We start from the raw sequence: 13,060 nt of genomic DNA, 5'->3' as shown, positions 1-13,060 counted from the left end.
GCGATCTGCGCCGAACTGCATCCTCTGTTGGACAGGCTTTCCTGCAAGGCCGGCCTGCAAGGCTGGATGTTCCCATACGGCCCACATGCGGCTGGCGGACAGACGTGATGATTGTGGCTCATTTCGTGCTGTTCCATAATATCCTGGGAAACGTCATTCCGAGGAGGGACAACGTACTGGGTATATATGGCTGAAAGTGTCCTGTCTCTGTGACCTCGTAGTCAATCCTCTCAACATCAACTCAAGACATAACCACCCAGGACAAGCCAATCAAACCGTCGTACCTCTTCCGTCACTTCGAACAGTCCCTCATTATGCATTTCTCCAAGTCTATCGTGCTGGCCTTCGCCGCCGGCGTCGCTGCTCAAGACGTCAGCTCCATCGTCTCAGCAGCAACTTCACTCGCTTCATCCTTCGCCAGCGACGCTGGTTCTGCCTTCGGGTCTGCCACCTCAGGCGCCAGCTCAGCCATCTCATCAGCAGAATCGGTGGCATCCTCATTCGCCACCGGCGTGCAGACAGACGTCAGCTCGTTGGTCTCGTCCGTCCAGTCTGAAGTCTCCTCGATCTCGGCTTCGGCCGCGTCCGACATTTCCAGCCTGTCGTCAGTCGGCGCTACAGCGACTGGTTCGGCCCAAAGCAGTATTTCAAGCCGGATCAGCAGCATTCTCGCCAGTGCCAGTTCCGCACAGAGCAGGATCCAGAGCAGCGCCACCTCCGCGGCTTCCTCCGCCTTGACCTCAGCATCAGGTGCTGCTAGCAGTGCCGCGTCATCTGCATCCTCGGCTGCAAGCAGTGCTTCCGCCTCCGCGACAAGTGCCGCCGGGAATGGTGCCAACGGGTACACAGTGCCCGCTACTGGAGTGTTGGGTAGCTTGTTCCTTGGTATGGTGGCTCTTTTGTAATGATATTACCTGAAAAGTCCAACATCAAACCGACGTCCACTAAGGCGGAAGGGGTATGTTGCCAGAGGATAGGATGAAACATGTGTGGAGTCTTGTCATAACAGTGAACATGTCTCATGGCTCGTGTCCCACAACACCACATCTAAAATAACACTTCAATTACGATTGATCACCATGAGTTCCATACCATATAATGCATGACCATATTAATGTCTTGCTGTTCTCGAAGTCCTTGGACGTAATGTACACGTCTTTTTTGGTTTTGGTGTACTGGGCAGATGTATTAGAGCTGTCGTCTGTCGAGTAGACCAAGTAGGCGAAAAGTACGAGTATCTTTAGTTCGCAAACGTTGAACCCTGTCCATCGTCCAGATCCAGCCAGAGACAATTCTCCACATCCAGCCCATTGAATAATACCACATTCATGATATTTTGGAGCATTGATAGAAACACACGTTGTGAAATCGGTTTCTATGGCCCTATAAGCTCCATGGTCCAAATCCAGATCGCCATAGACGCGAGAACCAAGTGCATCCATGGATACAAGCCAGATGTATGGCTACTGTTGTGGGACCGCACATTGAACTTCTGAGTGTGAGGTTTGATCCTCCACTAATCATCAGACATCTGACAGCCACCCTGGCATGGGTCCTAGGTGTTGGCAGCCACTGAATAAAAGTGAGGGATCCCCATCCATGGAGAATTCGACTTAGCCTGACCGTGGCGACAGACAGTCCTTAGCAACCCCATACACGCCGAGGCCATAGAAGGACTTCACCCAGGACGAGTCAAGTAATCCTCATTGACTGCTGTCAGTATGATGTACACTGGGCTCTGTCGTTTCTTCCCTAACAAAGGGAGGAGGCCAAAGTCACCGGATAGACATACAGCCAAGGCGAGCGGGCTCCATGCTGTTCGAGACGCGCTTCACCTTGCCTAAAGCTCGGCATGTTTCCCATCTAACTCATAGCAAACGCTGCCCAAGGGCACACTAATGAGCGCCATGTTCCGCGTTTCCAAGAGACGACGTAGGGCGTCTGCAGTCTCATAGGTCTCCTGCTAGGGGCATCCGCCGAGGCTTTTCCCTGTCGAACACCACATACTTCGCGGACGAGTAGACCGGTCAAGGTCATGTCCTGGCGGTGAGGATTTTTGTGTAAGATCTGTTGGGCAGCGGCTCGCCAAATCACCACGGCCCTTCACGACGGATAGCCCGGCACCGTCGAGTCGAAGCCTAGGAATCGAAAACGAATAGAAGAAACCATACGCCTGGTTGAAGCTGATTTTAATGCTTGGTCGGTAGCTTTGGGCAGCAACGCTTGAGTCTAACTGAGAGGTCAGCTATAGTACCAGCAAAGGGCTCATCATGGAAGTAACACGAAGATGTGGAGGTCGGACTGTCGACCGTGTGGGCGCTCTACTGCATGCCATGGACAGCTCAGGAGTGCTGCATGCAAGGTGACGAGAGGAGTCCGCTCGTCGCTCGCACTTGGGGAGGCCAGAGACGCCAACCACCATATGGGCGCAAAGCTGGTCATACAATTCTCGTCGTACTGTCCATCAAGAACTCGGAAAGGAAGTGATAGCCTAGCCAGACATCCATGGTATCTTTTCTGGCGACCCAGTCCCAGGCGAGATGATCGGCACTCTCGTTGGGCACAAACTGACTTATCGCCCTAGGAAGCATAGTCGAAGCATAAAGTACAAGAGGCGTCGTATCTCTGCTCCGGACAAATAATTCCACCCAGACATTGTACGTGCCGGTGGGCGAAACGTCTCTCGTGGCCACGTGGATGTCTATTGCTCTAGCTGGTATAAAGTGAGGGCTCCGGTGACTTGCGCCCGCCTCGCACCCCTTCCGCCTCACCCTGAGCGGAAACGTACAGCGATCGACGCAAATGAGCACCGGATCGTCTGAGCGGAAAATTGGTTGATGCTCGCTCAACGGCGCGAAGCTTCGAAGCTACTCCGTACGGAGTATGCTCGAGAGGATCAGAATCCACAATTGGGCGGCGAAGAAGCACCCCATCTTTCACAAGGAAATCTGCAGCAGCACTGTGTTCCTCGTAGCATCAGTCAGCAGGATTGCTGACTGAGGAGCCACCGGCAACGGGCGTTATGATCTTCAATCCTAAATTTGACGATGCAGTGCCAAATGCACCTCACTTGTCCGAGCTGCAAAGGAAGTCCAGCAATGATCGAGACGACGGATGTGGTACGAACTTGTGGCGCAGGCAATGAGATGTGGCGCCCGCGACTTCCTTCCACTGTCAAGCAGGGGCTCTCCTCCCGGGGGCCTCCGAGGCTCTAATATGGCGGCCAAAGCGGGTGAGGCTAGGTAGATCATGGCGGTGTACGTAGTACTACTGTGTACGTGTAGTTAAGAAAGTATCAGCCGAGGAGCCATCACTCTGTACACGGTCCGCCGTACCTCGTAGGTACGCAGGTGATGAAGGAGCATTCCCTACCTCCTTCGGCGCTTCGGTGAGGTGGGCATTGCGAGCCAGCTTGAGGCTGTCGTGCGGCATTGGTGACTCTAAAGCGTGCCTGTTTCAAAAAGGAGGCGCCAGTGCTGGGCCCGTTTGCTGTGGTCACCTGAGACGCAGGTGAGCGCTTTCCGGAGCCGAGGGAAGACTCGTAACTCGTATCAGCAGGATTCAGTGTGGACTGGTCGACTGAGCTCGGGTTGTCAATGCTACGGTGGCAAACCCAAAAGCCACAGCGACAGGGTGGAAAAGGTTCGAGGCACATTTCATGTGCAGAGCAATCACGCGCGACAGAAGAAGTGGACACCTCTCTATGATTTTTGCCGCAGCTGCAGGAACAAAGTGTGCCGGATAGGCCTGAATTATGATGGACATTTGCAGCAGGGAGCCACTGACAGCTCAGCTGCGTAGCTGCACCCAAGCCGCGCCTGAAGCTGCAAATCCCCTGCTCCTTCCAGTTAAGAGCCACTCGCCTGCAGCTTAACCCCAGCCCTGCAGTTCTTCGTTGTCGGCTCCTCCTGTTGACAGCCAGAGCTCCTGTCTGCGCGCTGGTTGGCGGCATGCTTGGACTGATGGTACGCCAAATCCAAAGGCGCCTTCACTTGTTCGCATTCCCAGGAACGTCATCCCTAAGAGTGACATTACGAGGACCGCTCCCCCCGGTTGCCAATGTGTCTCATCTTATCCCTTTCCGACACAAAGACAATTGCAATAGCTGCCCAATCAATCCACTCTCCCAGCTTCCCGTAGCCTAATCAATCTTGCTGAACACAAGTTCCCAAGCGTGACGATGGTGCTGCCTGATCGCCCACTGGGCACTGGTGTGTTTGACAATTCTGTCCACCTGCCTGCTGGTGCCAATCCACATCTCCACAGCCCATGACGGTTTCCACAGCCTTCTTTACCACATTCGCCCCTTTAGCATCCACACCTGCGTCTGCTTGCAAACATCTCGCCTTACCTCGTACTGCGGATGCTGCCGTTTTCAAGCCACCATTCTGCTGGCTGCTGCTGGCTACTGCTGCGACTTTATTACCCGAGAACCCCGTCCTGGGGCGTGCCAGTCATTCCTGGCAAGCAAGGCTTAGCTCTCGTTGCCTGATGCTAGATACCAATTTGGGAGTCTGCCTGATGCGAACCCCATTTCACCAGGCTTCAGTGTGCACTGAGTCACTTCACTTCATATAAGACACTCAGTTCCCTTCTCGATCGGCATTGTCTGTCATCACTTTGACAACCAGTTCTCCAACGCCACAGGCCTTCCGTCAGACTCCTTCAGCGCCAAACCGTCACCCCTTAACTACTAGCAACATTCTTGGAACTCGCCCCCACCTCCATCAACTGTCACCACTTTTAGAACATCGCCACAAAATACCCAAATACCCCGAGCCATCCTTCCAGACTTTCCAGCAGGCAACACCTATAGCACTTCGGCCTTGCTTGGATCATACAATACTTCCACTTTCCATTGAGAGTACAAAACACTCCGTCGTCCTGTTGCTGGAGTGACCTCAGTTACTTCGACAACGCGGCCTACAGACATACAAACAGAAACCAATTACTCCTCTCACTCAGGCAAGCCAACCACCAACCAACAAGATGCCTGCACAATATCACAGCTCCTCTGGCTCCAGCAGCGCTGGTGAGAGAATCTACCACGACTCACGGAGAGAACGACCACAGCCGAAGGAGCCTCGCAAGCCCATCAAACGCGAGGTTGTTGTCATCCACCATAACACCGTCACCCGCGACGAGCCTCTTCGATCATCCGGCATGAGCCATAACAGATGGACGTGATCTTGTTCCAACAAACACTAAAACATCTACACGCAATGTCGACACGAATGGTTTTTGCACGGGGCCACTTGATACCAAGCGAAGGAGTTTGACGGGTTAGGTTGGAGGAAGGCCACCAGGCAGTACAAGGGAGTTGGTATTTGGTTATTGCCATGGCTTATCGCCACTCTTGAAGAGGAGGGGAAGCTATTGCTCAGGCGTTTCCTATGTCATTGGGTCAAGGATTGCTATTCAACCCATTTCTGTACTATTCTGAGGCACTGGCTACTGTCCCAGGCCTCGCTCAGGTCATAGACATTGAGAACTCTAGAAAGAGAAGGACGCAAGTCTGGAATGTACTCTATGGAATATCGAGCATTGATTATCGCTCGCAGGGTTTGCCTTTATCGATTGCGGGAGCATATCTCCAGCCTATCGATAAAACCATCATGGGTCCCGCCCCGAGAATGCAAGGGCGTACAGTAACATAGTCCCGCTCAGCTCAACGTGGTTTCTGTGATTCTCTAGGTAGGCGCAAGTCTATCTCACCTTCCTTTGCTCGGGCAAAGACAGTCTCTTTCTTCCCGTCTCCCAGTTCTTCGGTGTCGATCACGGCAGCCCAAAGCATATCGGCAAAGACAATACGGAGTACTATGTAAGATCGTCATACAAAGCATCCAATCGTGACACAGCCGTCGGCCTCCAATCAAGCGGGACGGGTGAGGCGGCGGCTTAGCTGCTTTTGCTTCTAGCTGCGCCCGACGCAGTGGGCACATTCCCTCGAGTCGGGGTTGAGTCAAGCGAACGTGAGAGCATCTCCATTCGGTGGTTACACCCGCGCGAGGACCCTAGCAAGCTCCTGCAATTTGGGGCTAGGGAGCCTCTGCCTTGGTCGCTCACGATAGGCCAGTGTGAAGCGCCAGACTCGAATGGTCTCTCCGGAGTCATCCTCGACTCTTCCAAAGGTCTTTGCGCCGCTGGAAATCCCCCGAGTGCTCCCATTCCGGGCGCAAAGAAGCTGACTTGGCGGAACTTTTGGTTCGGGGTAATGAGCCATTATTCTGGAGGGATTCAACTTGCTGCGAACACATGAGCACAGCTCCGAGGACTACGATATAGGCCTCACACCCAGAATCTACACCGGTCAGGTACTGCTCCTCCTCGTAACCGGTGGTTTCCGAGGCTCCAAGGCAACGGAGGCGTTGCGTGGCAAACCAAAGGACCATGCACACGCTCCAAAATCGCATGTGTCTCGCCGCGACCTTTCCCCAAAAAGTCGGCCAGTATGTACCTTACATTTGGCCACGACTACTGCATGCCACGACAGCGACCTGTGGAGGTATCGCTGCACGCAACTGCGCATGCCACTCGCTCTGAATACATGACCTGCAGTTTACCGTTAGCTGCAGTAGTTGCCGAAGGACCATGCATGAAAACGTCTCTGACTCGTCACGACCAAAGATCCTGCTCCATCTCGTATCCCATGAGTCCGACGGCCCTTGCAGCGACTGTTGCACCACCACCTATCGCGAGCTCTAAGAAACGGTTACTTGCGGTCCGGGGTGACATCTGGGTCCTGGTTACATCTGCAACTCATCGCAGGGACCGTGGCACGCAATCGCGAATCCTCGGCCACGTGTCGAACGCCTGCGAAGTACGGAGTACTTCTTCTCTCTCTACCGAGCCTCGACTGCGATGTCTTCACATCGATGCTTTGGCACTTCATCCACGACCTTCGCCTGACGAGGCTGGCAAAATACCACCAGCACAGCCATGCGGATTCCATCCTGAGGCAGCCAGTTGGAGATACCAGAAACAGAAGTCATGACGCAAATCAAAACATTTCTGAACCTTCTGTCAAAAAGTCTAGCACGTAATCGAGTAGGCATTGATGCAGAGATTCTGCAGGGTTTAGCTCCAGGTACAGTATTACTTCTCTCACATGAAACCTGTCCACGTTCTCTGTGCACCTCGTGTCTAGTCTCGTCGAATACCCAAACAGAATTCGACGACATGGCCGCCATCCGCTCCCTCTACGCGTCTGCGCGTCGAGTTCCCCTGCAAGCCACGCCTCGAACCATCCAGATCCACCCGATCCGGACCTCTCTGAGGCATCTCAACACCGACACAGCCCCGGTTCTCTACTCCGCCCACGCCAAAGTTGTTGGCGCTCGCACCGGCCACGTCGAAGGCGATGACTTGAATGTCGATCTCACAATGGCCAAAGCTCTAGGCGGGGCGGGGGACAAGGGCAAAACAAACCCAGAAGAGCTATTCGCTGCGGGATATGGCGCCTGCTTTCAGTCTGCCATGAACGTCTCGGCAATAAGCCTCAAGGTTCAGATGCCAGAGAAGAAGGAGGACAGCATCGTGGAAACAACAGTGCATCTCGTGGGGGATATGAAGAAGCTAGACATGGGGATCAGGGTCGATATGAAAGTCAGCGTAAAAGGGTAGGTCCTCGCACCACGGCCTATAACAGAAGGGTAGACAACTAACCAATGTTTGTTTCTGCAGGCTGAACAAGACGGATCTGGAAAAGGTGATTGAAAAGGCAAAAGAAGTGTGCCCTTATTCACGAGCCACCCGAGGGAATGTCACCACGAATATAGAGGTCGTCCAGTTGTAGGCCAAGGTAAAATGGAAATACCTGCCGACCCTTCCTTCCATTCTGTGCACTCGAGAATGGTGCCATCCTTCTCTGAATCTGTCGACTGCCCATTATCAATTTCTTCAGTCGCACATTCTGGTCTTCTCTGACCGCCCAAGAGGCGCAAATTTCGTCTCTGTCCTCAGTACATGTAGACACCAGGAGTCCATTCCCCTTCACCCTTCTCCTCCTTCTCAATGCTCTCGATGATTCTCTTCTTGATCATGTCCGGCGGTGGAGGGCCCGATCCAGCCGTCTTGCTGACATCGGCGCAGAACAATGGCAACGGCTTGACCGCATCTGCAGCTTCCTTGATCGCTTGAACGTCATCCTTCGAGTAGCCTCCGCCGATAACGACGAGAGAAACGTCGCTGCGAGCACTCCCCTCTGCATTGGCACCCAACCCTGACGACGGCGCTGTCGTTTCGCCTTTAAGCAAGGCCGGGATTTCCGACACGGCCGTGCCTCGAGAGGTGCACACGTGGACGACTGGCCGCCACCTCATGTCAACTCGGGACCTGGCTTTCGCGAGAGAGGGACAGAAAGGACAAACCTTCAATTTTTGGAGCCAGAAGCTTGATCATGCCTTGTGCCATTTTCGGCTCTTTGCCACAAAGGATAGCTGCGATGGGGGCCATTTTCTCAGATGCTCAAGGGACAGAAAGGTTGGGATTCGCGCTGGAAGTCGCAAGAGTTGGAACAGGAAAAAAGGGACAATCCTTACTATGGCGAAACGAAGCTGTCAAGTTGCTTGGGAAGGCATTGCGACTCGGCTGTCGGTGAGCTGCTCCTTCTCGGCGATAAGAAGAGAGCCTGAGAAACCATCGTCTGCACTGTGCATTGTGCAGTATGCACTCTGCAGTCAGCACGAAGTCAATCCATCACACCTGTACTACGATACTGTAGCCAAGATGACAGTGCCTGAGGTCTGTTCCTCAAGCGGCGTGTCGGTGAGCAAGGGCTTGGCATTGATTTCCTCAATTACCCCACAACTTACGCTTTACTCACCATTGGTTGTTGCCCATGGGCTCGTGGATCTTCTCTCATTACTGCGCATCTTCAAAAAGTGGCATGTGGCATAGTGAAACGGCATGCAAGAGCATCAACGTGCCTAACCTACCCACTCCAGGGCTCGACGTGGCAGGATTGAAGCCGACGCATTAGCAGTGAGGTTACTGATTTGGAGCCGTGCGGCTTTAGCTCAATGTGTGTCTCAGCCTGTGCTCTGACCACGTCCCAGATGCCCAAAACCTATCCGCACTGCTTACCGTTGCGAGTGAATTCCAGGTTCCGCTCCTCCGGAGGCATATCGGCACGCAATGATGGTCGTTGCAGCGACGGGCCTAACAACGGTGACTGCTCGCCGGCAGTCGTAGAACCGCATCATGAAGAGTTACTGTGGGAATGCCACCCATCTGCCCGCCGTCAGTGCCCACAATACTGACCAAACCGACGACGCACAGCAAGAACAACCATCTCATGTTGCTCTCAACGGATACCAAAAGCCCCCGTTTTAGACAACATACCCAGGCCCACAGAGCTGGTGTTGGGCGCGGGACTTTATCACCTACCTGTCTGGATTCATGCATCCAATTATGACAACACCGCCGCGGAGATGCGTTCAATATGCTTCGATCTGCTTGGGAACAGGTCTCAGATATGGCTCATGACTCCTGCATGGGTGGGGAGCTGAGGGCTCTCCGATGAAGAATCGATAATACCACCAGTTGAATATGCCATCTCTGGCTCGTCGAGAATGGCATCTCCAGAACTGCTGGAGCACCAAGGTCGTGGGATTTAGCAGATGCCACCTATCCATCCAGCTCCGCGGTACGACCAACTGCTCTGGTGTTGCACCTGTCGTAACTTTCGAAGGTCTTTGTCATTGCGAGGTTGGCCGCCAACCGGCTCATGGGAGGGGCGTGACATATCAGCTGGACTCTAGGATGAGATGTCGGTCTCGGAGCTGCTCGATAGAGTACTCTGTAGTATTTCGATAAATCGCTCGACACCCAAAACGAAACATACTGTGCCCGTTTTGGTCTGCTTGGCACCCGCTCAAATTATTTTGAAGACCTCGAAGGATAGGTCTCCGGCCTCCAAAGTTTTGGGCATTGCATTTGACAGAGGAGCAGTAGGCTCCATGGTTGCAATGAATCAAACAACTGACCATTTGACTCTCAAACCCCGTCGAAGCTGGAGTGCGTATAACGTCTGGGCCTGACCCGGCGAACTATCGGTTCTCATCTTCGGTAGCTGGGCCAATCGACAACAATGGCTTGCGCGGACGGGTATGGGCGTGAGCAAAGGTCAAGTGTACCCTGGGCAAGGACGCCTCTGACCATCAAATCAATCAAAATAGAGGGAGATCTTCTTCATGTCGGTGGTATGTCGGATATCAGAACGCCTGGTCCATCGACCGGCCCTCATGCTCTAGCTTGTGGTCTGCATGGCTTGTCAGATACTAAGCAGACACGGACATTGGGTGTCTTCTACGGCATGGGGGAGCAGCCACCGTTTCGTCCAGTGGATCCGGGTTTGCGGAAGTTCGAGTGCGCGGCTTCGTGATCACTGGTTCGCGGTTTACATCAACAAAACCCTATCAATATCAGTGTATTTGCTGGAGCTCCGCTATACAGTCTGAAATCCAGGCTCTCCCAATAGGACGTTCGACTTTGCTTGCGAAGCGGCTTGCCGCTCGAGTCTTGTCAGGGCTGTGCACGTCGGAGTGGCAGAAAATATAGAGTCTAGCAAGCGTATCACCTCCTCTCCGGTATTGAGTTGGACTATTGTGATGCGGCATCAGCTGCGATTGCGCGACCACAGTCACATCGCGACCGGCCACTCTCCGAACCACACGTCAAAGACTGGCCGTTCCGGTAGCCGACATTTCCACGGTATTGCCCTCTATGGACGACAAACGCAGCGGAAACTCCACAAAAGTGATGAACGACATCATCGCTCCACTGCAGCCCCAGGATAATCAGGGTCGCAAGACATCTGTTTGCGGGGAATCCACGTTAGTGCTTGGTGAAGCTACGCTTGCTTGCTACTGCGAAACCAAGCGGCATGGAGACTCGCGACAGACACGACTCGCAACAGGCTATTTGGAAACTGCTAATAGGCATCTCCATCCCGACGGGCGACCAAGGCGAGGACTTGGGACGGAGCAAATTGGCCTCGTCGACGTATGAATTGTTGCGGCCACAAGACTGAAGTCAATGCCGCACTCAACGCACTGAGTTGACCACAGCAACAACCATGAGCAAAAGCAACATTGAGCACGTCGAGCTCCCAGCTCTCGACAAGAGCAATGTCGGCCTCTACGCGGAAGAACACGTCCAAGGCCTCACGATACCAAAAGTCACCTGGTGGAAGCACAAAGGCCTTCGGCGTCTGTATCTCATGATCCCGATCCTGTTTCTGTCTGCCACCACCAACGGCTATGACAGCAGTCTCCTCAATGGCCTACAGACACTGATGCCGTGGCAGGACTGTATGGCCACAGCTTCCACGTCCTTCTCATGCGCTAACACCTTCAGATTACAATCACCCCAAAGGCTCTAGGATCGGACTATTCAATGCTAGCTACACTGGGCGGTTTGTCTGCGCTTCCTTTCTCGGCCTACATCTCAGACCTCTTCGGTCGCAGGGTGGGCGTGTCGTTGGGTATTGTGATCATCTTCGTCGGCACCGTCATCATGGTCGTCCCAGCAGCCAACCATGACCGCCGCTTCATTGGAGGCCGGTTCCTGGTTGGTCTGGGCGCCAATATCTCGCAGGGCAGCGCTCCCGTGCTGGTCACCGAGCTGATCTACCCTCAACACCGAGGTCGCATGACCACACTGTATAATGTCATCTACGCGGCGGGTGCAATCGTGGCCGCCTGGACCGTGTTTGGAACAGTCAAATATGACTCCAATACCGGATGGATCATCCCGAACAGCCTCCAGGTGCTCATGCCAGGCATCCAACTGCTGCTCGTGTGGTTCCTGCCGGAATCGCCGCGCTGGCTCGTGTCCAAAGACCGCCACGATGAAGCCCTCGCCGTCCTGGTCAAGTACCACGGCGCCGGAGACGTCAACGACCGGTTCGTGGCGTCCGAGTTCTACGAGATCCAAGAGACGATCCGGTTGGAGAAGCAAAACTCGCGCAACGGCTGGCACATGTTCTTCAAGACGCCCGGAAACCGCAAGAGGCTGGCACTGATCGCACTGACGGCATTTTTCTCGCAATGCTCTGGCAACGGCCTGATCAGCTACTACCTGCACAGCATCTTGAACACCATCGGCATCAGGCGCTCGTACGACCAGAGCATCATCAACGGCGGCCTCTCGATCTGGTCATTCCTCATGGCTCTCAGCGCGGCATTTCTCGTCGACCGAGTCGGGCGAAAGCCCCTCTTCCTCGCGGCTGGCGTGGGCATGCTGCTCGCCTTCTCCGTCTGGACCGGCTGCTCGGCCGTGTATGCTCAAAGCCACTCCGCCAGCGTCGGCAAGGCCGTGATCGGAATGATCTTCCTGTTCAACGGGGCTGCGGGGCTCGCGTGGCCGGGCCTGACGGTCGCGTACCCGGTCGAGATCCTGCCCTTTAATCTCCGCGCCAAGGGGATTGCGTGCCTGTATGCGTGCAAGGCCCTCGCTTCCGTCTTTAACCAGTACGGTATGTGTGTGATATACCCTTGATCGGTGCAGAACCCACGTACTTTACACTTCCGCGGCAATGGCTGACATTTGCGGCCACACAGTCAACCCTATCGGTCTCGAGCATCTGGGCTGGAAGTTCTACTTCGTCTACATCGCCATCCTGGTCTGCGAGATTGCCATTATCTACTTCTACTTTGTGGAGACCAAGGGACCGACTCTCGAAGAGATAGCTCGGCTCTTCGACGGAGATGAGGCCAATGTTTCGGGCAAGGAACTCATCGACAGAGGCGCCAAGGGGAACGTTGAGGTGGCGGTGACTACTGTTCCATGAGGAGAGCAAATGAGATAGATCTATGGTCCTGTGCAGCACCTCATACTATAGACAACGAGGGAGAAATGCTTGATGTATGGACAAGCCGGAATAACAGACTAGTGTCTGTCGCTATTGTCACAAGAGACTCCCACTGCCATGCCGGGGGAGGGAGAACGGTCTGAGCGAGAAGCAGCTCGTCGATGTGGCCGGGCGTTTCGGTCACGCCTGAACCATAAAATCTACGTAGATCAAAGCTCATTTCGTGGCATCCTGTCAGACCGTAAG

The 13,060-nt window shown here is 54.1% G+C and overlaps 5 protein-coding genes across 5 annotated transcripts; 3 read left to right on the top strand and 2 right to left on the bottom strand.

The window, feature by feature from the left end:
* Positions 1-364: 364 nt before the first annotated feature.
* Positions 365-987, bottom strand: A1O7_01214 (uncharacterized protein; the record flags this gene model as incomplete). Its single annotated transcript, XM_007755252.1, has 2 exons — positions 365-858; positions 915-987. The coding sequence occupies 2 exons, from the start codon at positions 985-987 to the stop codon at positions 365-367; spliced, it is 567 nt and encodes a 188-aa protein (XP_007753442.1).
* Positions 988-4,989: 4,002 nt separating this feature from the next.
* Positions 4,990-5,187, top strand: A1O7_01213 (uncharacterized protein; the record flags this gene model as incomplete). Its single annotated transcript, XM_007755251.1, has 1 exon — positions 4,990-5,187. One exon carries the CDS (start codon positions 4,990-4,992, stop codon positions 5,185-5,187), a length of 198 nt encoding a protein of 65 aa, XP_007753441.1.
* Positions 5,188-7,179: 1,992 nt separating this feature from the next.
* A1O7_01212 (uncharacterized protein) lies at positions 7,180-7,795 on the top strand (the record flags this gene model as incomplete). The annotated part of the gene is made up of 2 exons (XM_007755250.1): positions 7,180-7,619; positions 7,684-7,795. The coding sequence occupies 2 exons, from the start codon at positions 7,180-7,182 to the stop codon at positions 7,793-7,795; spliced, it is 552 nt and encodes a 183-aa protein (XP_007753440.1).
* A 163-nt stretch (positions 7,796-7,958) lies between these two features.
* On the bottom strand, positions 7,959-8,454 carry A1O7_01211 (uncharacterized protein; the record flags this gene model as incomplete). The annotated part of the gene is made up of 2 exons (XM_007755249.1): positions 7,959-8,305; positions 8,370-8,454. The coding sequence occupies 2 exons, from the start codon at positions 8,452-8,454 to the stop codon at positions 7,959-7,961; spliced, it is 432 nt and encodes a 143-aa protein (XP_007753439.1).
* A 2,623-nt stretch (positions 8,455-11,077) lies between these two features.
* Positions 11,078-12,793, top strand: A1O7_01210 (uncharacterized protein; the record flags this gene model as incomplete). Its single annotated transcript, XM_007755248.1, has 4 exons — positions 11,078-11,312; positions 11,359-11,416; positions 11,469-12,478; positions 12,564-12,793. 4 exons carry the CDS (start codon positions 11,078-11,080, stop codon positions 12,791-12,793), a joined length of 1,533 nt encoding a protein of 510 aa, XP_007753438.1.
* Positions 12,794-13,060: the final 267 nt, after the last annotated feature.

The sequence above is a fragment of the Cladophialophora yegresii genome, assembly GCF_000585515.1.
Source record: "Cladophialophora yegresii CBS 114405 chromosome Unknown aczIN-supercont1.1, whole genome shotgun sequence".
Lineage (NCBI taxonomy): Eukaryota > Fungi > Ascomycota > Eurotiomycetes > Chaetothyriales > Herpotrichiellaceae > Cladophialophora > Cladophialophora yegresii.
Note: the sequence above shows the minus strand (reverse complement) of the source record. Positions and strands in the feature narration are given on the sequence as shown.